The 27073-nt window shown below is 42.9% G+C and overlaps 2 protein-coding genes across 20 annotated transcripts in view; one reads left to right on the top strand and one right to left on the bottom strand.

The window, feature by feature from the left end:
* Window positions 1–27073, top strand: part of elna (elastin a) — a 58889-nt gene that overhangs the window by 28672 nt on the left and 3144 nt on the right. For 4 of the 18 annotated variants that reach the window (XM_079271861.1, XM_079271860.1, XM_079271854.1 and 1 more), the window contains 37 exons: window positions 615–695; window positions 1307–1396; window positions 2065–2145; window positions 2633–2713; window positions 8737–8787; window positions 8879–8968; window positions 9456–9545; window positions 10163–10243; window positions 10855–10935; window positions 11463–11513; window positions 11604–11684; window positions 12555–12635; window positions 14726–14806; window positions 15142–15273; window positions 16168–16254; window positions 16362–16394; window positions 16654–16734; window positions 17055–17168; window positions 17249–17389; window positions 17567–17821; window positions 18038–18172; window positions 18353–18487; window positions 19511–19603; window positions 19702–19737; window positions 20118–20168; window positions 21402–21425; window positions 21526–21540; window positions 21669–21698; window positions 21898–21924; window positions 22431–22457; window positions 22761–22808; window positions 23930–23983; window positions 24144–24194; window positions 24438–24473; window positions 24805–24879; window positions 25486–25539; window positions 26159–26215. In XM_079271861.1, coding sequence (XP_079127987.1) covers window positions 615–695; window positions 1307–1396; window positions 2065–2145; window positions 2633–2713; window positions 8737–8787; window positions 8879–8968; window positions 9456–9545; window positions 10163–10243; window positions 10855–10935; window positions 11463–11513; window positions 11604–11684; window positions 12555–12635; window positions 14726–14806; window positions 15142–15273; window positions 16168–16254; window positions 16362–16394; window positions 16654–16734; window positions 17055–17168; window positions 17249–17389; window positions 17567–17821; window positions 18038–18172; window positions 18353–18487; window positions 19511–19603; window positions 19702–19737; window positions 20118–20168; window positions 21402–21425; window positions 21526–21540; window positions 21669–21698; window positions 21898–21924; window positions 22431–22457; window positions 22761–22808; window positions 23930–23983; window positions 24144–24194; window positions 24438–24473; window positions 24805–24879; window positions 25486–25539; window positions 26159–26215 — 2811 coding nt within the window. Of the gene's footprint in view, window positions 1–614; window positions 696–1306; window positions 1397–1923; window positions 1975–2064; window positions 2146–2632; window positions 2714–8736; window positions 8788–8878; window positions 8969–9455; window positions 9546–10162; window positions 10244–10854; window positions 10936–11462; window positions 11514–11603; window positions 11685–12554; window positions 12636–14725; window positions 14807–15141; window positions 15274–16167; window positions 16255–16361; window positions 16395–16653; window positions 16735–17054; window positions 17169–17248; window positions 17390–17566; window positions 17822–18037; window positions 18173–18352; window positions 18488–19510; window positions 19604–19701; window positions 19738–20117; window positions 20169–21401; window positions 21426–21525; window positions 21541–21668; window positions 21699–21897; window positions 21925–22430; window positions 22458–22760; window positions 22809–23929; window positions 23984–24143; window positions 24195–24437; window positions 24474–24804; window positions 24880–25485; window positions 25540–26158; window positions 26216–27073 lie in introns of all 18 variants that reach the window. The other 14 variants (XM_079271855.1, XM_079271865.1, XM_079271853.1 and 11 more) reach the window with 13 other exon arrangements.
* Window positions 3115–5873, bottom strand: LOC306779830 (uncharacterized protein). 2 transcript variants are annotated; one of them, XM_079271870.1, is made up of 2 exons: window positions 3855–5873; window positions 3115–3601 (listed from the first exon to the last, which is right to left on the bottom strand). In XM_079271870.1, the coding sequence occupies exons 1-2, from the start codon at window positions 5830–5832 to the stop codon at window positions 3513–3515; spliced, it is 2067 nt and encodes a 688-aa protein (XP_079127996.1). In that variant the 5' UTR covers window positions 5833–5873; the 3' UTR covers window positions 3115–3512. The 2 variants fall into 2 exon arrangements, with proteins under 2 accessions (XP_079127996.1, XP_079127997.1); XM_079271871.1 differs by lacking the exon at window positions 3115–3601 and having other exon boundaries at window positions 3935–4055; window positions 4177–5873.

The following is a 27073-nucleotide window of genomic DNA, read 5'->3' as shown; positions in this document are numbered from 1 at the left end:
ATGATAGCAAAAGACATAAAAAACTAAACTAAAGGTCTAAAGCCATGTTAGCCCCCTCATGGCTAAATAGTTTATTCTACACCAGAAATATAATTGTTGGATGGTGGAAAATAAAAAGACATAGTAGCCAATATCTTTTGAGGAAGGATGGAACATTACATTATGTTCATATTTAGAATACCTCAACATGTTTTGTCGATAGGTTATTTTTGGGGACTGTGTGATAGAGGCAAAACAAGCTGCACAAGTTAAGCAACACTGTTGATGAATGATCCAGTTTAAATGTCATCTATAGACTTTATGTTGCAGAACAACTATGATGGAGTTAACAAATTAATGAATAACACAATTAATACGTGATAAACTTTCAGGATCCACAAGAAATCAATAAAACAATGCAAACAACTGAGATGTTACCAAACTAACTAAAAATGAATAACTCTTCTGTGCTAATGAGCTACATGGCTTGAATCTTAACTTTTACTGGGACTTACCAACCTCTGCAATGGTTTAATATAATTTTTTGTTTGTGCTGGAGTGGGGTCTGGGGCCATCAGCATAAATCAGTACAGAACATTCTAGTATCTTCATAAAGTCTGTGCTCTCTGCTGCAGGTTTGGGTGCTGTTGGAGGTGTTGGAGGTGGTCGAGGTGTTGCCGGCACTGGTGGTCTGTATCCAGGGCAGTTACCAGGAGGTATGATAGCAAAAGACATAAAAAACTAAACTAAAAGTCTAAAGCCATGTTAGCCCCCTGATGGCTAAATAGTTTATTCTGCACCAGAAATAGAATTGTTGGATGGTGGAAAATAAAAAGACATAGTAGCCAATATCTTTTGAAGAATGATGGAACATTACATTATGTTCTTATTTAGAATACCGCAACATGTTTTGTCGATAGGTTATTTTTGGGGATTGTGTGATAGAGGCAAAACAAGCCGCACAAGCAACACTGTTGATGAATGATCCGGTTTAAATGTCATCTATAGACTTTATGGTGCAGAACAACTGTGATAGAGTTAACAAATTAATGAATAACACAATTAATACGTGATAAACTTTCAGGATCAACAAGAAATCAATAAAACAATGCAAACAACTAAGCTGTTACCAAACTAACTAAAAATGAATAACTCTTCTGTGCTAATGAGCTACATGGCTTGAATCTTAACTTTTACTGGGACTTACTAACCTCTGCAATGGTTTAATATAATTTTTTGTTTGTGCTGGAGTGGGGTCTGGGGCCATCAGCGTAATTCAGTACAGAACATATTAGTATCTTCATAAAGTCTGTGCTCTCTGCTGCAGGTTTGGGTGCTGTTGGAGGTGTTGGAGGTGTTGGAGGTGGTCGAGGTGTTGCCGGCACTGGTGGTCTGTATCCAGGGCAGTTACCAGGAGGTATGATAGCAAAAGACATAAAAAACTAAACTAAAAGTCTAAAGCCATGTTAGTCCCCTCATGGCTAAATAGTTTATTCTGCACCAGAAATAGAATTGTTGGATAGTGGAGAATAAAAAGATAGAGCCGAAAATATTTTTTGAAGAAGGATGGAACATTACATTATTTTCTTATTTAGAATACCTCAACATGTTTTGTCGATAGGTTATTTTTGGGGATTGTGTGATAGAGGCAAAACAAGCCGCACAAGCAACACTGTTGATGAATGATCCGGTTTAAATGTCATCTACAGACTTTATGGTGCAGAACAACTGTGATAGAGTTAACAAATTAATGAATAACACAATTAATACTTGATCAACTTTAGGGGTCCACAAGAAATACATCAAAAAAATGCAAACAACTAAGCTGTTACCAAACGAACTAAAAATGAATAATTATTCTGTTCCAATGAACTACATGGCTTGAATCTTAACTTTTACTTACTAACAACTGCAGTGGTTTAATATCATGTTTTCTTTGAGCAGGAGTGGGACCCGGGGGCATCTCACCTGCTCAGGCTAAAGCTGCCAAATATGGTAGAGTACCTCATTCATCACCAAGACAAGTTGCGTAAATCAGTACAGAACATTCTAGTATCTTCATAAAGTCTGTGCTCTCTGCTGCAGGTTTGGGTGCTGTTGGAGGTGTTGGAGGTGGTCGAGGTGTTGCCGGCACTGGTGGTCTGTATCCAGGGCAGTTACCAGGAGGTATGATAGCAAAAGACATAAAAAACTAAACTAAAAGTCTAAAGCCATGTTAGCCCCCTCATGGCTAAATGGTTTATTCTGCACCAGAAATAGAATTGTTGGATGGTGGAAAATAAAAAGACATAGTAGCCAATATTTTTTGAAGAAGGATGGAACATTACATTATGTTCATATTTAGAATACCTCAACATGTTTTGTCAATAGGTTATTTTTGGGGATTGTGTGATAGAGGCAAAACAAGATGCACAATTTAAGCAACACTGTTGTCATCTACAGACTTTATGGTGCAGAACAACTGTGATACAAATGAATAACTCTTCTGTACTAATGAGCTACATGGCTTGAATCTTAACTTTTACTGGGACTTACTAACCTCTGCAATGGTTTAATATAATTTTTTGTTTGTGCTGGAGTGTGCTGGGGCCATCAGCGTAAATCAGTACAGAACATATTAGTATCTTCATAAAGTCTGTGCTCTCTGCTGCAGGTTTGGGTGCTGTTGGAGGTGTTGGAGGTGGTCGAGGTGTTGCCGGCACTGGTGGTCTGTATCCAGGGCAGTTACCAGGAGGTATGATAGCAAAAGACATACAAAACTAAACTAAAGGTCTAAAGCCATGTTAGCCCCCTCATGGCTAAATAGTTTATTCTACACCAGAAATAGAATTGTTGGATGGTGGAAAATGAAAATACAGAGTAGCCAATATTTTTTGAAGAAGGATGGTACATTACATTATGTTCTTATTTAGAATACCTCAACATGTTTTGTCGATAGGTTATTTTTGGGGATTGTGTGATAGAGGCTGTAACAGCCCCGGGGTGGTCAGGGGTGTTACTGGACAATATGCAATACTTATAAAGACACGGAGACGTAAAGACGTGGCAATGAAATACTTTACTGGGATATTGGGAACGACACAGCAGCCACACAGCCAATACAAGTCCGTTAAGCAAGAGAAGGGTCTAGGTGCAGTTCCGGGGTCTGATACACAAGGCGCAATTCTCGTACGGTCCAGGGATGGGGCAGGGGCGTCGTTCTCCTCCAAGCAGGGGTCAGTAGCCGGGGGCAATCCAGTGGGGGTAGTCTTCCGTTCCAGGGTCGTTGGCTAAGTAGTCTCACAATCTCTCACCGTCTTGAATGGTTTCACCTAAGTTACTTCCCCCGACTTCACATCTTCCTTCTCCTTTTATCTCCGCCCATGAAGCTCCCCTGGCCGGCTCTCTCAGGTGTGCCTGGTTGCGCTGATTGCCTGCTGGCACTAAGGGGGCGTGTGCAAAGTGCAATCCATTTCTCTCTGGTAGTCTGTAGTACCTTCCTGCCATCACTACTCCCTGGGCTCGCCCACCCCGGCTGCCACACACCCCCCCCCTTAAATCTGACCTGGGGGGAGGACTGCTCCAGGAACACCAGGCGTCCCTGCGGGACAAGGCATCGGCGTTTCCGTGAGCGGCACCGGATCTGTGGACGACAGAGAAGGCATAGGGCTGCAGAGACAGAAACCAGCGGGTGACCCGGGCGTTATTTTCTTTATTTCTTGACATCCATACCAATGGGGCATGGTCGGTGACCAGAGTGAACTTTCGTCCCAATAAGTAGTATTTGAGCTCGCCCAGGGCCCACTTGATGGCTAGGCATTCTTTTTCCACTGTGGAATATTTCTGTTCCCTGGGCAAGAGTTTTCTGCTGATGTATGTTATCGGGTGTTCCTCACCATTTTGTACTTGGGCCAGGACGGCGCCTACCCCGGTCTCTGATGCGTCGGTCTGGACCACCAACGGTTTCTCAAAGTCCGGGGTCACCAACACTGGTTCTGAACACAGCACCCTCTTGAGGTTCTCGAAGGCCTCCTCTGTCTCTGCTGTCCACTGGATCCGCTCTGGCAGCCGGTTTCCTGTTAGGTCCGTCAGGGGAGCTGCAAGGGAGGAAAAGTGGGGGACAAATCGCCTGTAATAGCTCGCCAGTCCAATAAATGCCCTTACTTGTTTCTTGGTGCGGGGGCGGGGCCATTCCCGGATCGCCTCGACCTTCCCTACCTGGGGCTTGACGCAACCTCGCCCAATGGTGTACCCCAGGTAATCCGCATCTCGGAGGCCGAGGCGACACTTTTTGGGGTTAGCTGTTAGCCCCGCTCCCCTCAGGGCTCGGAGCACGGCGTCGACCCGACGCAGGTGGGTCCCCCACTCCTCCCCATGTACGACGATGTCGTCTAGGTACGCCGCGGCATACTCTCGGTGGGGCCGAAGGACTTGGTCCATCAGCCTCTGGTAGGTAGGTGGGGCCCCGTGGAGACCGAAGGGGAGCCGTTTGTACTGGTACAGCCCCTCGGGGGTGGCGAAGGCTGTCTTCTCTCGGGCCTCGGGGGCCAAGGCCACTTGCCAGTAGCCCTTCGTGAGGTCCAGGGTGGTAATGAATCTGGCACTCCCTACCCGTTCGATCATCTCGTCCACTCGTGGCATCGGGTAGGCGTCGAATTTGGAGATCTGGTTGAGCTGGCGGAAGTCATTGCAGAACCTGACTGAGCCGTCAGGTTTGGGGACGAGGACGATGGGGCTACACCACTCGCTTCTGGAGGGCTCGATTATGTCCGCCTGCAACATTTTGCGTACCTCTGTCTCAATGGCGGTCCTCCTGGCTTCTGGCACCCGATACGGCCTGAGACGTACCTTCTTCCCAGGTTCGGTATGTATGTGATGGTGGATGAGGTCGGTGTACCCCGGCTCTGGGGAGAAGACGTCCCGGAATCGGTCCACTAGCTCGCGGAGGTCTTGCTTTTGGCTGGGGGTCAGCTGCTCTCCCATGGGGACCTCTACTGCCTCCGTCTTTCCTGTGGTGGGAGGGGAAGAGAGAGAGAGGGAAAATAGGGCCTCACGGGCCACCCATTTTTTTAGCAGGTTAATGTGATACACCTTTGTTGGATGTCGTCGCCCTGGTTGTCTTACCCTGTAGTTCACTTCTCCTATTTTTTCCATTATTTCATAGGGTCCATTCCACCGAGCCAGGAATTTGCACTCAGATGTGGGGACTAATACCAGGACTCGGTCCCCCGGGCTAAATTCTCTGGGCTGGGTTCCCCTATTGTAGACCCGGGCTTGGGCAGTCTGGGCCTCGGCCATGTGTTCTCGAACCATCGGCCAAATTGTTGCCATTCTCTCTCTTACCTCTTCCACGTGTTCCACCAGCGTACGGTGGGGTGATGGCTGGTGTTCCCAGGCCTCTTTGGCCAGGTCGAGGAGTCCCCGGGGCCGTCTTCCGTACAGCAGCTCGAAGGGGGAAAATCCCGTGGAGGCCTGGGGAACCTCACGAATGGAGAACATGAGGAAAGGGAGCAGCTGATCCCAATTACGTCCGTCTGCCTCCATGGCTTTCCGGAGCATCCGTTTCAGGGTCTGATTAAACCTCTCTACTAGGCCGTCTGTCTGCGGGTGGTATACCGACGTTCTTAACTGGTTTACCTTCATTAGCCCGCACAGGTCCCTCATGATTCTTGACATGAAGGGGGTCCCCTGATCAGTCAAGATCTCGTCCGGGATGCCTACACGAGAAAATAACATCATTAATTCCCTGGCAATACCTTTGGTGGCCATGGTCCGAAGGGGAATGGCCTCTGGGTAGCGAGTGGCGTAATCCAGCACCACCAAGATGTACTGGAATCCCTTACTGGACCTTGGGAGGGGTCCCACCAAATCCATCGCAATCCTACTGAAGGGAATTGAAATAATGGGTAAGGGGATCAGCGGATTGCGATGGTGCGGCTGGGGGGCGACCCGCTGGCAGTCCGGACAGCTCCGGCAGTAGTCCTCCACCGTTTTTTTCACCCCGGGCCAGTAGAACCGGGCCTTGATTCTGTCCAGGGTTTTCTCCACCCCCAGGTGGGCCCCCAACAGGTGGGTGTGGGCCATCTGGAGCACCACCGACACAAAAGGGCGGGGCACCAATAACAACTCAAGGGGTGCCCCGTCCTTCATTACCACTTGATACAACAGATTAGCTTTAATGGCAAAGTGAGGGTAAATTAGTTGTCTTACCCCATCCATGGGTTTGCCGTCCACCACGGACACCTGTCGCAGGGCATTTTGGAGGTTGGCGTCCTCCAGCTGGGCGGTCCCGAAGCGTCCCGCTAGAGGGGCAGGCAGGGGTTGGTCCTCGGGGTTTAGTGGGAACAAATCAGCCCAGGCGTCCTCACTGGCCTGGCTTGGATCCCTTTCTTCGGGGGCTGGAAGAGGGTCCTCCTCCCTGGCTGGACGGATGGCGGCTTCCGCGGCCCGGACGGCGGCGCTGGCGGCGCCTTCTGAGAGGGGGGACGTGGAGCTCAGGGGGTCGGCCCCCTGGAACCCACACAACTTTCCGGGTGTGCGGTGTGGTTTTCGTGGTGGGGCTTTCTTCCCGTTGGCCAGGCCTCTCCATAGCCCCGGGAAGACAGTGGAGTCCCTTCCGATCAGGAGGTCCACCGGTAGGTCGGGTACCACCCCTGCCGGTCCGGTGCTCTTCCCCTGGGTGGTGTGAAGCTCTAGGATCGCGGTGGGGTAGTCTCTGGTCTCCCCGTGAATACAGGTGACTGATACGGTACTTTTCAGATAGGGTAGCTCGACGAAGTCGGGGCGGACGAGGGTGACGGCGCTGCCGGAGTCGACCAGGGCGGTCGCGTCATGCCCGTTCGCTCGTACTGGGGTGAGTGGGGCCAAATCGCCCTGTTGGGCCCAACAGGTGGTCAGTAGTCCACAGGGGTGACTAGTCTCGCTAGCTGTGGGCATGGGGGCGTCCCCCCGCTGTGGGCAGTTCCAGGCAATATGTCCCATCTCCCCACAGTCATAACACCTGCGGGTGTCGGGGTTTAACAGGGATCTGCGCTGGGGGGTTTCCACGGGAGGGGTCCTCATGGCCGGCTCTCGTGGGGAATCTCCATGTTTCAACAGTCGGGGCCGGGGGGATATTTCCATCTTGGGCGGTCTTCCCCCACGCACCAGAGCCTGCGCCGCTTGCCAGCCCTCCACTACCTCAGTCAGTTCCTCGAGACTGCGGGGATTTTTTTGTCCTGCCAATTTTTTTGCTTCAAACGGTAATGACCTCAGTAATTTATCCATGATTACCCGATCAAGGGGGGAAAAGGAGAGGGGCTCCGACATCAGCCAGGCGGTAGTGATCCGCGTGATATCATACAGTTGCGCCCTTGGAGAGAGGGTGGCATCATAATTCCACTCATGAAATCGCTGCGCTTTTGTCAGAAGAGTCACCCCGCTACGCTGAAGCACTTCCTCCTTCAGTGCTGCGTAGGTGACGGGTGAAATATTGGCTAGGTCTTGGTACGCCCGTTGCGCGGTGCCCGTCAAAAAAGGAGCGATCAGGTCTGCCCACCGTTCCTCGGGCCATTGTTCACGTTTTGCCGTGATTTCGAAAGTCAGAAGGAAAGCTTCCACTTCGTCACTGGCTGTTTGTTTGACCAGGAAGCGCGAGGGATTCACTCGCTCCAGTCGTTTCACTTCCTGTTGGTTGGTTTGCACCTCCATATATTTTTCCATTTGCTGGTGGTGTTGGTGCTGTGTTTGCTGTTGAAGTTGCAGCATTTGTACTTGCAGCTGCAGTGCCTCTTCGTGCCTCCTCTGAGTCTCCGCATTGCTGGCTATGAGACCTGCGAGAAGCTCCTGCACAGGGTTGGGCGCGGACATTTTGATGTCGATACGACGCGTAATATAAATATTAGATATTGTCCAGAAGCGGGTTAGAATGCCCACATTCTCCCCCAATGTAACAGCCCCGGGGTGGTCAGGGGTGTTACTGGACAATATGCAATACTTATAAAGACACGGAGACGTAAAGACGTGGCAATGAAATACTTTACTGGGATATTGGGAACGACACAGCAGCCACACAGCCAATACAAGTCCGTTAAGCAAGAGAAGGGTCTAGGTGCAGTTCCGGGGTCTGATACACAAGGCGCAATTCTCGTACGGTCCAGGGATGGGGCAGGGGCGTCGTTCTCCTCCAAGCAGGGGTCAGTAGCCGGGGGCAATCCAGTGGGGGTAGTCTTCCGTTCCAGGGTCGTTGGCTAAGTAGTCTCACAATCTCTCACCGTCTTGAATGGTTTCACCTAAGTTACTTCCCCCGACTTCACATCTTCCTTCTCCTTTTATCTCCGCCCATGAAGCTCCCCTGGCCGGCTCTCTCAGGTGTGCCTGGTTGCGCTGATTGCCTGCTGGCACTAAGGGGGCGTGTGCAAAGTGCAATCCATTTCTCTCTGGTAGTCTGTAGTACCTTCCTGCCATCACTACTCCCTGGGCTCGCCCACCCCGGCTGCCACAAGGCAAAACAAGCCGCACAAGCAACACTGTTGATGAATGATCCGGTTTAAATGTCATCTACAGACTTTATGGTGCAGAACAACTGTGATAAAGTTAACAAATTAATGAATAACACAATTAATACGTGATCAACTTTAGGGGTCCACAAGAAATCAATAAAACAATGCAAACAACTAAGCTGTTACCAAACTAACTAAAAATGAATAATTATTCTGTTCCAATAAACTACATGGCTTGAATCTTAACTTTTACTTACTAACAACTGCAGTGGTTTAATATCATGTTTTCTTTGTGCAGGAGTGGGACCCGGGGGCATCTCACCTGCTCAGGCTAAAGCTGCCAAATACGGTAGAGTACCTCATTCATCACCAAGACAAGTTGCGTAACATCAGTACAGAACATTCTAGTATCTTCATAAAGTCTGTGCTCTCTGCTGCAGGTTTGGGTGCTGTTGTAGGTGTTGGAGGTGTTGGAGGTGGTCGAGGTGTTGCCGGCACTGGTGGTCTGTATCCAGGGCAGTTACCAGGAGGTATGATAGCAAAAGACATAAAAAACTAAACTAAAAGTCGAAAGCCATGTTAGCCCCCTCATGGCTAAATAGTTTATTCTGCACCAGAAATAGAATTGTTGCATGGTGGAAAATAAAAAGACATAGTAGCCAATATTTTTTGAAGAAGGATGGAACATTACATTATTTTCTTATTTAGAATACCTCACCATGTTTTGTCAATAGGTTATTTTTGGGGATTGTGTGATAGAGGCAAAACAAGATGCACAAGTTAAGCAATACTGTTGTCATCTACAGACTTTATGGTGCAGAACAACTGTGATACAAATGAATAACTCTTCTGTGCTAATGAGCTACATGGCTTGAATCTTAACTTTTACTGGGACTTACTAACCTCTGCAATGGTTTAATATAATTTTTTGTTTGTGCTGGAGTGTGCTGGGGCCATCAGCGTAAATCAGTACAGAACATATTAGTATCTTCATAAAGTCTGTGCTCTCTGCCGCAGGTTTGGGTGCTTTTGGAGGTGTTGGAGGTGTTGGAGGTGTTGGAGGTGTTGCCGGCACTGGTGGTCTGTATCCAGGGCAGTTACCAGGAGGTATGATAGCAAAAGACATAAAAAAACTAAACTAAAAGTCTAAAGCCATGTTAGCCCACTCATGGCAAAATAGTTTATTCTGCACCAGAAATAGAATTGTTGGATGGTGGAAAATAAAAATACAGAGTAGCCAATATTTTTTGAAGAAGGATGGAACATTACATCATGTTCTTATTTAGAATACCTCAACATGTTTTGTCGATAGGTTATTTTTGGGGATTGTGTGATAGAGGCAAAACAAGTCGCACAAGTTAAGCAACACTGTTGATGAATGATCCGGTTTAAATGTCATCTACAGACTTTATGGTGCAGAACAACTATGATGGAGTTAACAAATTAATGAATAACACAATTAATACGTGATCAACTTTCAGGATCCACAAGAAATCAATAAAACAATGCAAACAACTAAGATGTTACCAAACTGACTAAAAATGAATAACTCTTCTGTACTAATGAGCTACATGGCTTGAATCTTAACTTTTACTGGGACTTACTAACCTCTGCAATGGTTTAATATCATTTTTTGTTTGTGCTGGAGTGGGGTCTAGGGCCATCAGTGTAAATCAGTACAGAACATATTAGTATCTTCATAAAGTCTGTGCTCTCTGCTGCAGGTTTGGGTGCTGTTGGAGGTGTTGGAGGTGGTCGAGGTGTTGCCGGCACTGGTGGTCTGTATCCAGGGCAGTTACCAGGAGGTATGATTGCAAAAGACATAACAAACTAAACTAAAAGTCTAAAGCCATGTTAGCCCCCTCATGGCTAAATAGTTTATTCTGCACCAGAAATAGAATTGTTGGATGGTGGAAAATAAAAAGACATAGTAGCCAATATCTTTTGAAGAATGATGGAACATTACATTATGTTCTTATTTAGAATACCGCAACATGTTTTGTCGATAGGTTATTTTTGGGGATTGTGTGATAGAGGCAAAACAAGCCGCACAAGCAACACTGTTGATGAATGATCCGGTTTAAATGTCATCTATAGACTTTATGGTGCAGAACAACTGTGATAGAGTTAACAAATTAATGAATAACACAATTAACACGTGATAAACTTTCAGGATCAACAAGAAATCAATAAAACAATGCAAACAACTAAGCTGTTACCAAACTAACTAAAAATGAATAACTCTTCTGTGCTAATGAGCTACATGGCTTGAATCTTAACTTTTTCTGGGACTTACTAACCTCTGCAATGGTTTAATATAATTTTTTGTTTGTGCTGGAGTGGGGTCTGGGGCCATCAGCGTAATTCAGTACAGAACATATTAGTATCTTCATAAAGTCTGTGCTCTCTGCTGCAGGTTTGGGTGCTGTTGGAGGTGTTGGAGGTGGTCGAGGTGTTGCCGGCACTGGTGGTCTGTATCCAGGGCAGTTACCAGGAGGTATAATAGCAAAAGACATAAAAAACTAAACTAAAAGTCTAAAGCCATGTTAGTCCCCTCATGGCTAAATAGTTTATTCTGCACCAGAAATAGAATTGTTGGATAGTGGAGAATAAAAAGATAGAGCCGACAATATTTTTTGAAGAAGGATGGAACATTACATTATTTTCTTATTTAGAATACCTCAACATGTTTTGTCGATAGGTTATTTTTGGGGATTGTGTGATAGAGGCAAAACAAGCCGCACAAGCAACACTGTTGATGAATGATCCGGTTTAAATGTCATCTACAGACTTTATGGTGCAGAACAACTATGATGGAGTTAACAAATTAATGAATAACACAATTAATACTTGATCAACTTTAGGGGTCCACAAGAAATACATCAAAAAAATGCAAACAACTAAGCTGTTACCAAACAAACTAAAAATGAATAATTATTCTGTTCCAATGAACTACATGGCTTGAATCTTAACTTTTACTTACTAACAACTGCAGTGGTTTAATATCATGTTTTCTTTGAGCAGGAGTGGGACCCGGGGGCATCTCACCTGCTCAGGCTAAAGCTGCCAAATATGGTAGAGTACCTCATTCATCACCAAGACAAGTTGCGTAAATCAGTACAGAACATTCTAGTATCTTCATAAAGTCTGTGCTCTCTGCTGCAGGTTTGGGTGCTGTTGGAGGTATTGGAGGTGGTCGAGGTGTTGCCGGCACTGGTGGTCTGTATCCAGGGCAGTTACCAGGAGGTATGATGTCGAGCAAAAGACATAAAAAACTAAACTAAAAGTCTAAAGCCATGTTAGCCCCCTCATGGCTAAATAGTTTATTCTGCACCAGAAATAGAATTGTTGGATGGTGGAAAATAAAAAGACATAGTAGCCAATATTTTTTGAGGAAGGATGGAACATTACATTATGTTCTTATTTAGAATATCTCAACATGTTTTGTCGATAGGTTATTTTTGGGGACTGTGTGATAGAGGCAAAACAAGATGCACAAGTTAAGCAACACTGTTGATGAATGATCCGGTTTAAATGTCATCTACAGACTTTATGGTGCAGAACAACTGTGATAAAGTTAACAAATTAATGAATAACACAATTAATACGTGATAAACTTTAGGGGTCCACAAGAAATCAATAAAACAATGCAAACAACTAAGCTGTTACCAAACTAACTAAAAATGAATAACTCTTCTGTGCTAATGAGCTACATGGCTTAAATCTTATCTTTTACTGGGACTTACCAACCTCTGCAATGGTTTAATATCATTTTTTTGTTTGTGCTGGCACCATAGGCTTTATGGTGCAGAACAACTGTGATAAAGTTAACAAATTAATGAATAACACAATGAATACGTGATCAACTTTAGGGATCCACAAGAAATTAATAAAAAAATGCAAACAACTAAGCTGTTACCAAACTAACTAAAAATGAATAATTATTCTGTACCAGTGAACTACATGGCTTGAATCCTAACTTTTACTGGGATTTACTAACCTCTGCAATGGTTTAGTATAATTTTTTGTTTGTGCTGGAGTGGGGTCTGGGGCCATCAGTGTAAATCAGTACAGAACATATTAGTATCTTCATAAAGTCTGTGCTCTCTGCTGCAGGTTTGGGTGCTGTTGGAGGTGTTGGCGGTGGTCGAGGTGTTGCCGGCACTGGTGGTCTGTATCCAGGGCAGTTACCAGGAGGTATGATTGCAAAAGACATAAAAATCTAAACTAAAAGTCAAAAGTCATGTTAGCCCACTCATGGCTAAATAGTTTATTCTGCACCAGAAATAGAATTGTTGGATGGTGGAAAATAAAAAGACATAGTAGCCAATATTTTTTGAAAAAGAATGGAACATTACATTATGTTCTTATTTAGAATACCTCAACATGTTTTGTCGATAGGTTATTTTTGAGCATTGTGTGATAGAGGCAAAACAAGATGCACAAGTTAAGCAACACTGTTGATGAATGATCCGGTTTAAATGGCATCTATAGACTTTATGGTGCAGAACAACTGTGATAGAGTTAACAAATTAATGAATAACACAATTAATACGTGATCAACTTTAGGGATCCACAAGAAATACATAAAAAAATGCAAACAACTAAGCTGTTAACAAACTAACAAAAAATGAATAACTCTTCTGTACTAATGAACGCCATGGCTTAAATCTTAACTTTTACTGGGACTTACTAACCTCTGCAATGGTCTTGGCCGTAAATAACTGCTTTGATGTTTTCTAGTCAGGCTTTCGACAGCACCACAGTACTGAAACTGCTCTTGTTAAGGTTTTCAATGACATCCACTTAAACATTGACAATGGCAGAAGTTCAGTCTTAGTATTACTGGATCTCAGTGCTGCATTCTACACGGTCGACCATGCCATACTCCTAGAAAGACTAAAAATCTGGGTGGGACTCTCTGGCACAGCACTTAACTGGTTTGAATCCTACTTGAAGGGCCGAGAATACTTTGTGTCTGTAGCTGATTACACATCAGAGCTGACTAAAATGACATGTGGTGTTCCTCAAGGTTCAATACTGGGGCCTCTTCTGTTCAACATCTACATGCTTCCACTAGCTCAGATTATGGAAAACAACAAAGTGTGTTATCATAATTATGCAGACGACACACAAATCTACATAACTATGTCACCAGGGGACTATAATCCCATAAAAGGGCTGGGTAACTGCATTGAACAAATCAACAACTGGATGTGCCAGAATTTTCTTCAATTAAACAAAGATAAAACAGAAGTAATTGTTTTTGGTACCAAGGACGAACAATTGAAAATCACCGGTCAGCTTCAGTCACTGATGTTAAAACCCACAAGCCAAGCCAGAAATCTAGGTGTAGTTATGGATTCAGACCTCAACCTGAACAGCCATATCAAGACAATTACAAAATCAGCCTACTATCACCTGAAGAATGTATCAAGGATTAGAGGACTTATGTCTCAACAGGATTTGGAAAAACTTGTCCACGCATTTATCTTCAGCAGACTGGACTACTGTAACGGTGTGTTTACAGGTCTCTGTAAAAAGTCCGTCAGAAAACTGCAGCTGATTCAGAACGCTGCAGCTCGAGTCCTCACTAACACCAGGAGGGTGGATCACATCACCCCAGTTCTGAGGTCTTTGCACTGGCTTCCTGTCCAACAAAGAATTGACTTTAAAATCCTGCTGCTGGTTTACAAAGCACTGAATGGTTTAGGGCCAAAATACATCTCTGATCTGCTGCTACCTTATGAACCATCCCGACCCCTCAGGTCGTCTGGGACCCGTCTACTTTCTGTTCCCAGAGTCAGAACTAAACATGGAGAAGCAGCGTTCAGTTTTTCTGCTCCACATATCTGGAACAAAGTCCCAGAAAGCTGCAGGTCTGCTGAGACCCTCAGCTCATTTAAATCAAGATTGAATACCTTTCTGTTTGCTGCTGCCTTTAATTGAACCACATTCAATTAATATATTAATCAATTTCCTGCATTTCTACATTTTACTACTGTATTTTATTTCTTACACTGTTTTTTTTTAATGTTTTAATGCAATGAATCTTCTTAATTGTTTTTAAATCTCCTTTTCTTTTGCCTTATGTTTTGATGCTTTTAATGGTTTTATGTGAAGCACTTTGAATTACCTTGTTGTTGAAATGTGCGATACAAATAAACTTGCCTTGCCTTGCCTTTAATATCATTTTTTGTTTGTGCTAGAGTGGGGTCTGAGGCCATCAGCGTAAATCAGTACAGAACATATTAGTATCTTTATAAAGTCTGTGCTCTTTGCTGCAGGTTTGGGTGCTGTTGGAGGTGTTGGAGGTGGTCGAGGTGTTGCCGGCACTGGTGGTCTGTATCCAGGGCAGTATCCAGGAGGTATGATGTCGAGCAAAAGACATAAACTACACTCAAAGACTGTAACTGGACATGGTCAGCCTTCACCTAGAACAGATGGCTGACTTTGTGAACTCATCAAATGTTTATGTTGAAATGTGAACTCAAACTAAAGGTTTTGTGGTGGTGGTAGTTGTTCTGAAAGTATACAGCCTACAGTAACACAACCACATCAGGTTTCTCACTGTACTCACAAAAGCATCTTTTTATTTTGTCTATTTTAAGTTTTTGTCAGCAAACTCATTTCAGTTGATTATATTTAACCATGCAGCTTGCTTTAGATAAAAAGGCTCATTAGATAAACTTGTTTTCCACAGGAGTAGGGGGAGTTGGAGGAACAGGAGGCCTGGGAGGCACAGGAGGATTTGGAGGAACAGGTGGACTTGGAGGCACAGGAGGATTTGGAGGAACAGGAGAATACTCAGCTGCTGCCAAAGCTGCTAAATATGGTAATTATAAATGACTATTATCAAATCTCCGGACCTGTCATGTGTTTCCTTTGGGTGTATACAACAGATTCCTGGTATTTAGCGATGTGTGATTCAGATGATACCAAGGCCAGGTGGTAAGCCAAGACTGAGATTGAATACAGAGTGGTTGAGATCACAAGCAATGGTCTGGCTGTCGTGTGTGTGTTTTATTTTTTACTGCTTTGATATTCAAACGCCCAGCAACTCCACGGTCCTGGCAATGCTCAAACCTGGCACTGTACCTGCCATTACATCTTAAATACAACCTGCTTAATAACACTTTCAGATGCAAAGCCAGAGAGAAAGAAGTGATGTTGCATACATCTGCTTGTGTAGGATGCACAGAAAAAGGGGAAGGCTCACTTTGGCTGCTGTGATCTGCTCTTGATTATTAATTTCGCTTGATTGTTCTGAATACAATCAATTGTATTGCCAGCAAACTCACTCTAAATTTTGCTATATTAAGACATGCCAATGTTTTACATGGAAATATGTCTTACACAGGAGCAGGGGGACTAGGAGGCGCAGGGCGACTAGGAGGCGCAGGGGGACTAGGAGGCGCAGGGGGACTAGGAGGCGCAGGGCGACTAGGAGGCGCAGGGGGACTAGGAGGCGCAGGGCGACTAGGAGGCGCAGGGGGACTAGGAGGCGCAGGGGGACTGGGAACAGCAGGGCGACTAGGAGGAACAGGTGGACTGGGAACAGGAGGACTGGGAGGTGGAGGATACTCTGCTGCTGCCAAAGCTGCTAAATATGGTAGCTGGAATTCAATCTCTATAAAAAATATATATATTGCAGACCAAAACCATTGCATTTTAAGTAGTATTTTAAGTAAGTGTGCATGATTACATGATTATTTGTTTTCCATTAAAGGTCCAGGTGGTGCAGGGGTAGTTCCAAGTGGTGGTGCAGGTGGAGGAGGAGTTCCTGGAAGATTCCCCTTTTTCCCAGGATATGGATGTAAGCATGTCCCACAGACCTTTGATCTACATGAGTAATAATATTAATTTGGAAACATTTTAAGATCACGTTTTAACCGAACCTCTTCTGGGCATGTTGTGTTGCAGCTTTGGCGGCTGGTGCTAAACCTCCTAAATATGGTGAGACTGTAATGATTACCATGTCATATGGTGTGGCATGACTTATTTCTCTCATGCACTGCTGATCTACTCACTATTACATGAATCCAATGTTACAATCACGAGTTTTGGAATATTGCGCCTTAAATGCATCATACTGAAGATTTAATTTGGTTTGCTAAAATGGTAATGACAGCAGCTTACAAAAGAATTCTGTCATTTGTAATCTTTCATTCACAACAGTGTACGAGAGATTAGTTCTTTATTCAATCCCAAACAGGAGTCCCAGGAGCAGGCCTAGGAGGAGGCGGAGTTCCAGGGGGAGCAGGACAGGTACTTCCTGGTGGTGGCGGCTATGGTGGTAAGTCATCAAATTGAAAAATCGGAGTATACAAAAAGGTTTTGTACAGTGAGAGTGTTTCTACTGATTTGTTTTAGGACAAGTTGATCAAATTAATTGGGTACGGGACAAGCAAGAGTACCTGGTGTAGTACTATGAGTAGAAGGAAACCACAGCAGAAATAAGCATACAGTCATATAGATACAACACACACATATTTTTTTATTATTTAGAAATGTATTCTGGGTACAGTACAATACTTGCTGTAACTTTTCCTATTTATTATAAGACTTTATTAATTGTTAACTAATGATGGAATCTACTTAACTCCCCTTCAATAGGAGTTTCGGGAGGAGTTGGAGCAGGGTTAGGGACAGGAGGACTCGGGGGGGCAGGAGGAGTACCAGGACTAGGAGGCGGACAATACTCTGCTGCCGCAAAAGCTGCTAAATACGGTAGGTGAAAAGAGCACAACAAACATAGTCAGAAATGAACTAATTCTGGACAGAAGGTTAATGTTTTCAAACTGAATTAGGGGTTTCAGGAGGAGCTGGAGCAGGATTTGGAACAGGAGGCCTGGGAGGGGCAGGAGGAGCAGGAGGAGCAGGAGTAGGTCCTGGATTTGTACCAGGACAAGGTGGACAATATTCTGCTGCCGCAAAAGCTGCTAAATACGGTATAATAAATATAGGCACACATTCAGAGACATTCAATAGTGTATGAACTAACTCTGATAGGAAACGATTTTCAATGACTAAAAATCTATTGTCTTACTTATTTTATCTTATCCTCCTTGTTCTTAGATTTCAATAATTTAACTAATCATGTAACCTGCTCCATCTCGCTTGATTAGGAATTTCAGGAGGAGCTGGAGCAGGGTTAGGAACTGGAGGAGCAGGAGTAGGTGCTGGTTTTGTACCAGGACAAGGTGGACAATATGGACTGGGAGGTACTGGAGGAGCAGGAGTAGGTGCTGGTTTTGTACCAGCACAAGGTGGACAATATGGACTGGGAGGTACTGGAGGAGCAGGAGTAGGTGCTGGTTTTGTACCAGGACAAGGTGGACAATATGGACAATATTCTGCTGCCGCAAAAGCTGCTAAATACGGTATAATAAATAAGCACACAAATACCACACATTCAGAAATGCATAACGTGATTCTGAGTCTCTCTTACTTTATCGTATCCTACGTAGATTTTATTCATTGGTACATAAACTACACAGTCATACTCACTTTATTGTGTATAAACTGATTACAATAGGTAAGACACAATTGTTGTGTATTGTACAACTCATCGAACTTGCTTTATTTTCCTTCATTAGGTGTTGCAGGAGGAGCTGGAGCAGGATTTGGAACAGGAGGACTGGGAGGGACAGGAGGAGCAGGAGTAGGTCCTGGATTTGGACCAGGATTAGGAGGTGGACAATTCTCTGCTGCCGCAAAAGCTGCTAAATACGGTATGATAAATATAGGCACACATTCAGAGACATTCAATAGTGTATGAACTAATAACTCTGATAGGAAATGATTTTCAATGACTAAAAATCTATTGTCTTACATATTTTATCTTATCCTCCTTGTTGTTAGATTTCAATAATTAAACTAATCTTGTAACCTGCTCCATCTCGTTTGATTAGGAATTTCAGGAGGAGCAGGAGCAGGGTTAGGAACCGGAGGAGCAGGAGTAGGTGCTGGTTTTGTACCAGGACAAGGTGGACAATATGGACTGGGAGGTACTGGAGGAGTTGCACCGGGAGGAGTTGGGGCTGGAGGTATATGTGCAGTGTGTATGGAAAAGACAGTAGAAGTACGATGATTTGTCATCATACGAAGTGACAAAGTTTCAAGCTAAAGATATTGATGGGGAAACCAGCAAAATATGGTGAGAACCTGGTAATCATTCAGTCGTCTTATTCAAATGAAAAAGTAATATTTTCTAAATCACCTGCTGACAATTTCCATGCAACGTAAGTGAGGTAGCCCATACCTGATTTCCTCAGTCCACCAGCTCTTCCTGGGGGATCCTGAGGTTTTCCTGGGCCAGATGGGATATGTAGTGTATTCGGGTTCTGCCCTGTGGCTTCCCACCAAATTGGATGTGTCTGGATCACCTCCAAAGGCAGGTGTCCAGGGAGGCATTCTTATCAGATGTCAGACCTCGTCTAATAGTGAACCCAGTGCCCCCGACCATGCAAAGGAAACTTATTTTGACCGCCTGGGTCTGCAATCTCATCCTATCGGTCATTAGCCAAAGCTCAGTCGCAATTGCATAACGGTTTTGGAATCGCTCTCAGTCAGAACCTCACCTGACTTTGCTCTATCAAGCCTCATTGGACCAATTTACCTTGAGTAAATATCATGAGTTATTGCCAACGCAATGTTAGCAATTGTCATCTGACGCTAAGTTACGTCATTCAATTATTGTTTTACTTCTACCATTCACAAACAACAATGACCAATAAACGTACATATGTTGTTAAATAACAGTAAACAGCAGATTATAGGGTCAGTCCCTGACAAAGAACAAGGGCTCCTGTATCTAGACTTGTCATTTTGTAGCGATATTCAGCCGTCACAGAAAGAAATACATTGCAGAGGAAGCAAATGCAAAATTTGAATCTTCCTCTTATTGTTGCTATCCATTCATCAAGACGAGGTAAATACCCCAACAGAGTCAATAGAGGGATAGATTAGAGCCATTATTGTTGGCATTCTAGTTAGAAACAAACGTTCACAAAAGCTGTTTGTGATTTAAAGGAGCAGATAACAGTGGCATCTGTGTGTGCCTCTTGCAGGAGGCGTCACTGGAGAAGGACTTGCAGTGCCTGGAGCTACTCCAGGTACAGTTGTCAAAGGTGGCGCAGATGGTTCTGCTGTCTTGGTGCCAGGTAAAGCTGAGAATACAGTTACATATTTTCTTAGATGACCATTTTTTATACGTTTTACATTGCGAATGGCCTTTTTATTTGTTTTGTTGCTTTTACAGCGAAGGACGCACGGCCTGCTGGAACTCCTAGTCCAGGTACAGTGAAATGCCAAGACTCTGCATTTCCTGGGACATTTCCTGTTCACACTTTTACATGTGGATATTTTAGCTGAAGCTATATCAAGCATATGGGAGGGAAAGTGCCAATTTCCACTTGTATATGGCAATTGCACTCTACCTTGGGGTTACTGCACCAGCACTGTAACATCATTTATCCGCTCCACATTTTTTTCACCCATTTCCTGCCCACAAAACTCACATGTTGTGCTACCAGCTATTGACCACCTCTAGCTAACAGCCTCCCAACTGTGGCTGTATCATAGTCCACCTCACAGCTTCTGCCTTTTCTAGTCTCTCTCACGCGCCGCCTCTTAAAAGTACGATGGATGAAACTGGAACCTGTTGTCTTTTGGCAGAGCCCGCGCCTATAGCTGCAAGTGGCAAGACGCCAGAGGTCCCACGGCCCAGTAAGACTTGCTGTTTGCATGAAACCTTTGACCATCAAGTGAAATCTGTGGTATTTGATATATATTAGGTTGTAGTTGAGTTGTAATGTATTTGCCACTCTGGTGTAGTGTGGGACAGTCCTCTCACTATTTGTTAATGTTATTGTTTCTCCTAAAAGAGAAAGAGTCTTTTATTTATTGAAATAAGTCTTTTGTAGGTCATCGTTTTAAGCATAATCCAAATTTAACATCTTAATGATTTCAGATTTAAATCCTAAAAGCACAATCTGTTGTCCAATCTGCTATATTTTTCATCTGTATGTTTCATGAGAATATACTAACAATTTAAAAGGCCAGCAATTACAGTATGGGACTTACATTTTCAGATTTGAACAATTAATGATTTGTCTTCTCAAATAATGTGTGGACTGTATAAATCTTATTTTACTAAATAATATGCTGCTTCATTTTGGGACTGTGAAGACAGGCACTAAGATATCACTTGACCAACAGTAGGCCACTTGTCCTGTGCTCTCCTTTCCTTTTACTAACACTGACACTCATCTTGATAAATTACTTTCACGCATATGATAGCTGTAATTTCTGGACATTGGCAAATATAATGTATTAATTTAGCAGACATTCAGAAGGAAGGGATACATTAATGCTGGCATGCAATTTCCCACATTTGATTGCTCTTAAATGTTTACACTTCTTTTGACAATATCAGTGCTTGCACTTTTTCCTGACCAGTTTTACTGTTCAAGTTCTACAGCGGGGGATTTTTTAATTCTACATTTCCTGAGTTTACGTTTCATAAAACCATTGCCATGATAATAATGTGACATTTGATCTCCAGTTTTATATCGGTATGAATACTAAATGAACTGTGATTCCCCTGCTGTAGAATACTATCTAGACATACTTCTACTGTCTTGACATTATTTCTTTCTCATGTTAATTGTTTGTTTTATATTATTTTGAAAGGTGTATGTCTTGTTCCTGTTTGTTTTTCCCATACCTTCCTTTCCTTTATAATTCCATCATTAACACTGTATATTTAATTGTTGTTATAGTAACTAAATCAACCAAACAAAAACGTTTTAATTCAAAATTTGCCCTTTTTTTTGTACTTGTGGTGGATGTGTGAATACAGGCGGTGGGTTCAAAATCAGTGCATATTTTTTGCAGTTACTTTATTTAATTCTGTTGTATGTCTGTTTTAATAATGTATCGTCTTGGCTCTTTTGACAGCTGGTGGAATTATTCAGCCTAGTGGTAAGTTTTACATAAAAACATCGTTTTTTATTGATCATTGTACTGAATATATACTTACTACACAAAGCTTAATTTGATGATACTTTTTGTTGTTTCACAGCTGGCACAAGTGTTGGTAAGTATGTAAAAAAATATATTCTCATATTAAAATTTACAACAAAAAACGTAACGATTATTATTTTGCACATCTTGTATTCAGTCAATCGATAAATTACCAACACCCTGTGTATTTATTTATCATAGGTGGAGCACGTGTTGCAGCTCCCTCTGGTGGTAAGAGACGTTTTCTTTTTCTTGTACATGTACATTTAATCTGATCTATTAATCTATTTACAATATTCTGTAGTATTTGTACCAAATGTAGTTTTTTTCTGTTTAAGCTTTATTTTTCCTCAGCGAGATTGCTCTCTCTTCGTCTGTTACCATATTCTATGGAGGATGTTAACTGATGTACCTCTTACCTGTGTTTTAGTTGGTCCGTCAGGCCACGGTCAGCCTGGTGAGTGTAAACTATCTGTTTGTATCTGAGACTTACTGATCTAATGCATATGACTCACACTGTGATATCAACTAATCTCAATGTTTACCTGGTCATGTGACTTTCATGGTTCAAAGAAAGCCTGAATAAATAAATCTAAACAAATGGTTACAAGTCAATTATTATATGTATGAGAATAAAATCACAATAAAAATTTGTTCCACACATAATAATCAAACTAATTTAGTTGCAGTTCAGTCTTAGAAATAACATATAGTGGAAAGCTGACCCATTCTTTCGGATTAATACTATATTTACAGTATTTGCTTTTGTATTCAGTTGTATTTTGTTTTACTTTACGCCACAAGATTTGTTTTCCTTTGACGGAAAGCTCTGCTTTTATTTTTTTAACATTTTGGATGGGCTCTCTTTCTATGCTGTGTATGTTTTTGTCCCTTTTGTCTTCATTTGTATTAATTCGTAAAATGTTGTACATAGCTCATGAATTAGTCTCTTCTATCCTTTAGTTGCAACTGGAGTCCAACAACCAGGAGGTAGGTCAATATTTATACTTTTATTCATTTAACAACTTCATGTTGTTTTTAGCCCTCAAGCTCTGTTTGTCTTTGAAACTTCCACTTTTTCTTAATTATTTACATGCTGGTACTGGTACTTGAGTCACAATGACCACAACCTGTAACTCAGAAAACCGTTTGTAAACAATTGAGAAAAACTGTAATGTGATACAATACATCCATCTGGCCACACGGTGGAGACAAAGACGGAGTGGACAGCTATGGTCAACAGTCCCTGCTGCAGCCAGTGGCGATAATAATACTAAACGTTGCTGTTTTCAGGTGTTGGCGTAGGCACAGGTGGCAAAGCACCTAAACCATTCTTACCAGGTAATGATGGCTGACAAATCATCAATCAGAATTGATCTGTATAGTAATATATTTGTTCTAACATAACATATTTTTTTCCTTCTTGTGTCCCATAATGCATATAGTTGATTTAGCTCATTCCATGGCCACAATATCGACATTAAATTCATTGGTCATTCAGGTACTGAATATTCAGTATTACTATAAAACTGATCTTATCTACTCGATGTGACTCTGCAGCAGAAAAAAGAGCACAGTTGTGTGACTATCTGTTAAGTGATTCAGAATGTTAACCTAACTTTTCCTGAACTTCTACATGCAGCCCAGTGTTTGCACATATCTGCCCACTTTCATACGTCTCGATTTGTATAATTTGTAAATGTATTTTTTTATCTTTGTCTTCATTTCTAAATCAAAACTTCCTAATGATGTTATCAATACACTTTTTATTATCCTATTCAATGTTATAAATCACGCATTCACACACTGTATTTATCTGACTGTGCACATTCTGACAGTTAACGACTCAACTTCAATCGATAAAAACGCTGGTTAACATATTAGGAAACGCTGCATCAGGCCTTTCTCTACCCAATTACACCTCCAATAGACTGAACGGCCATCAGTTGTATGCATCAGCAGGTTTACAGTTGTACAGTATTTCAGCTATTCTGCACTATTTTGCCTGAGATTGACTCGAGACCTAATGTAAGGTGTTTTTCCTGCATTTCATTTAGTCCGACTCAATCAGTCAAATGTCAAGATAAATGTTATTGTCCCGGAGAGGGAGCGTCCATATAAGACAATAAAGAAACATTGAATAAAACGGTCACAAACATACAGTATGGGGTCAAATAAATGTTACATATTGCATACTTTTCAAGGCAGAGTGTAACAGAGGGGGTAAGATTGTGGCCTTCATAACGTTATGAAGTAAAACAAGAAACGAATAATCTTGTGATTATTCTACCTGAAGTCTACATCACATTCCTCTTTTATTTTTCATTAATCTCAGTTTTCCAAGTGATAACCTGTTTCATGAAACAATCCACTGGACTGATTAACTCAATAACTATAATGAGGAATATTCAGTTAAATCTTCACACTTCCAGTCTTCTAACACTTTTACTCCCTCGGTACAGGAGCAGGTGTTGGTCAAGCCGGAGGTGGATATCCCTACGGTGGAACCTATGGAGGCAAGTTTCCTTTTTCTACAAACATTTGTAGAGGTGGTGGAAATTGTCGTGGGTGTGATTTCTATCCTGTCTGTGCTTCAGGTCCTCGTGGTGCTGAAACCACATCATGTTTGTTTTCCATGTGAAGGCTCATACGTTGTTGTGTTGTTCTTTATTGTAGCTGCGGGTGGAGCAGGAGCAGGAATCCCACTGGCAGCCGGTGGTTATCAAGGTCAGAACTCACCTGCATTTCATTTAACATGTAGACGTGACTTCACCCTATAAACACTAGACATATGTGTCAGTTAATGGGGAAACAAAAAGCATATAAACACATGCTTTTGAGTCATATATATTTTTTTCCATGATAACATTCATCACCATTTCTTGGAAGAGGCAGCCCCCGACACAAACTGCAGAAGATGAGCTGACCAACCAGACAATAATGCCACTTTTCTTTGTCATCATGATTCAGGGGGATACAGGCCATATCATCATGGTTATGGCCAGGGTATGTATGAGAGGAGGCTGACAGCACTGTTACACAATGTTCCCCCGACTTAAAAAAAAACAAACGAGAACGTTCCGCCCAGTGCTCAAAGTGGCAGTTGGTCAGGAGATGCCATCGCATGATCGCACTTCCTGTGCAGGAAGCTGACCAGCATGCTGATAAGTTTCTGTATGGGGCTCAGTTTCAGGAAGGAGAAACCAGCCGGATACTTTGATAAAGGAAATCAACTGGTGTTTTAATTTTCCAGTTTTTCTTCACAGGACAGCTATGGGTGAACCGTGTAAGAGTCTTAACCACCACATCTAAGCCAGTTGTATTTCTCTTGTTACAGGTGGGTTGACTTATCCTTCTGCAGTTGGACTGGGAGGTGCTGGTGCTGGTGCTGGAGCTAAACCACCCATACCAGGTAGTGTACCAGGCCTGCTTCCCACTTTAATATTGATAGAATGTTTTTAGTACTGGTTGTATAGTAAAGAATCAAGTGTTAGTCACAAGTGCTGTTTTGTTTCCTTTTATTGTGACAAAGATTCTGCTGAAGATGTTAGAATGGATGTATTGCCATTTATTGTATTAAAGAAACATTTGCGGTATGAAGATAATCTATTAAGTATTTTATGTGCCAAAGGAAAAACGCATGTATTAGTAAAGTGACATTTTACAGAGTCCAGCTCCACCAAAGGCAGTAATCCCTGAAGAAGTACCGTTAGGAGTTTGTAAACCGAGCAAGTCAACAACACAAGATTTCCTGAAGAAGACTGATTAGTGCTGTAGTTATACTGTGTGCAACATCAAAGTGTGACTGTTTGAAGACAACACAAACCCCCGCAGAGTCCTGCCCTGAAAAACAAAACTCTGCCAGAGGACGTTTGGATGAGGTTGTTAATGTGACCTCAGCTCAGCCACTGGCTGAACGTCACTTCAGGGGGAGAAAACTGATAATGAGTTATACCAACTGCACACAAAGTCATAATAGACACATTATCACGATTTGTTTCTTTGCTGTTCATTTCAGCAGGCTACGGCAACCTTGGAGGTGGCGGTGGAGGTGGCGGTGTTTATCAGCCAGGTGAGGAGCGCCGCATGTTTGTTAGATATTTTATGCTCCTTTCCTCCTGTATCATCTCTTTTGTTTTTTTGTTTAAACAAACAAACAAAGAAAAGAAGACACAACAGAGGGTTAATATGGCCCACATTTGGCTTCAGCTGTCCACAACACACTTTACACTTTGGGGAGTGTAGCTTGTGGTCCTTCCTCTCCTCCTCTGCCCATCAGTGAGGATAAAGCTCCAGTAATCACAAAGCTACAGCCTCCTCTCACTGCCCCACAGATACTAGACGAGCATTAAACCTTCACGGCCCTAATCCTCCTCCCAATGGCCAGAGAGATATTTGTCTGTGTGACATGCTTCCACAGATGGTTTAATAACTTCCCTCATTTGTCAGTAGAGAAGAGAGCTTTGCCAAATGGAGAATAATTGTTGGCTTCCAGATAAATAGGTCAAGTTGTCATATTCACTGTATGCACTGCATGTATCACTAGGTTATTGATTCACAAAGATGTTTAATGCTTATATATTTCAACACTAATTATTATATTGAATGGTCAAACTCGTATTGTCAGTTTACACACTGATAACATTTTACTGTCAATGAGTCTCAATGGTAACTGCTTTTTCATTTTGCAGGTTGGGTTCCTGTGGCTCCTGGTTATGGAGGAGGTTACCCCCAGCAGTACTACCAAGGTACTAGTGCTCAGTGAAGAGACAAACATTAGTAATGTGCTGCTGGTAAACAGCATTCTTAGTAGTGACCTTTGAGGACCATCGGTTGTGTCATAAATCAGTGGAAAGGACCCAACAGAAGGAATAGAGTCATTTATCTTAAGGAGGTGGAGGTGAAGGAAGACAGTATTAGGATGCTGTGTGTGTGTGTGTGTGTGTGTGTGTGTGTGTGTGTGTGTAGGTGCGTATGTGTGTGTGTGCGTGTGTGTTCTTTTGTGCTTGTTTAGAAGAGAATTTCTTTCATTTCTTGTGAGGAAAATTGGATAAAAACGAAACGCAAGCGGTTTAACATAATAACTATGACATCATTTTGATTTGGTTTCGTGTTCTATACTTTCTGCTCCATGAAATTACACATTACCAAGTTTACTTCAGTATAGTTACTCAGTATAGTTTTTAAACCCTTTTCATTCAGAGTTGGACATCATTGTTTTTGCTGCTAATGGCAGTCAAACATTGAACCAAATACGTTGGCCAAACTGCCTCCACACAGACAAGGATTCAGATCACAGACAGTTCTTTAACTTGTCATCCTTGTTTCTGGGTCAGCAGGCGTATTAATGCCCACCTGTCAACAGTCAGGTAATGCGTCACTTTTAGAGGTGAGAGCAGAAAGAAAGGGAGAGGAGAACTACTGCAGAATGACGGAAAATGTCACCTTCCCCAATGTATTTACCGGTAGATTCTTCTCATCCAGTGACAGAATGTTGACCCGATTAGTTTATGGCTCATTATGTATGTTTGTCAACTTATCTTGTCCCCCTCTTTTCTCCTCCCCATGTGATCTCCCATCCAAAAACATAATTATTTTACAATTTT

The sequence above is a fragment of the Melanostigma gelatinosum genome (genome assembly GCF_949748355.1).
Source record: "Melanostigma gelatinosum genome assembly, chromosome: 7".
In the NCBI taxonomy this organism is placed as follows: domain Eukaryota; kingdom Metazoa; phylum Chordata; class Actinopteri; order Perciformes; family Zoarcidae; genus Melanostigma; species Melanostigma gelatinosum.
The sequence above is the reverse complement of the archived record's forward strand: the minus strand, read 5'-3'. Positions and strand labels throughout refer to the sequence as shown.

Coding starts and splice junctions, on each gene's coding strand:
- LOC306779830 (XM_079271870.1), bottom strand. CDS start 5,832: ATGGATTTGGTGGGACCCCTCCCAAGGTCCAGTAAGGGATTCCAGTAC. Junction 3,602..3,854: donor CCTGGCCCAAGTACAAAATG/GTGAGGAACACC, acceptor TGTCGTCCACAG/ATCCGGTGCCGCTCACGGAA.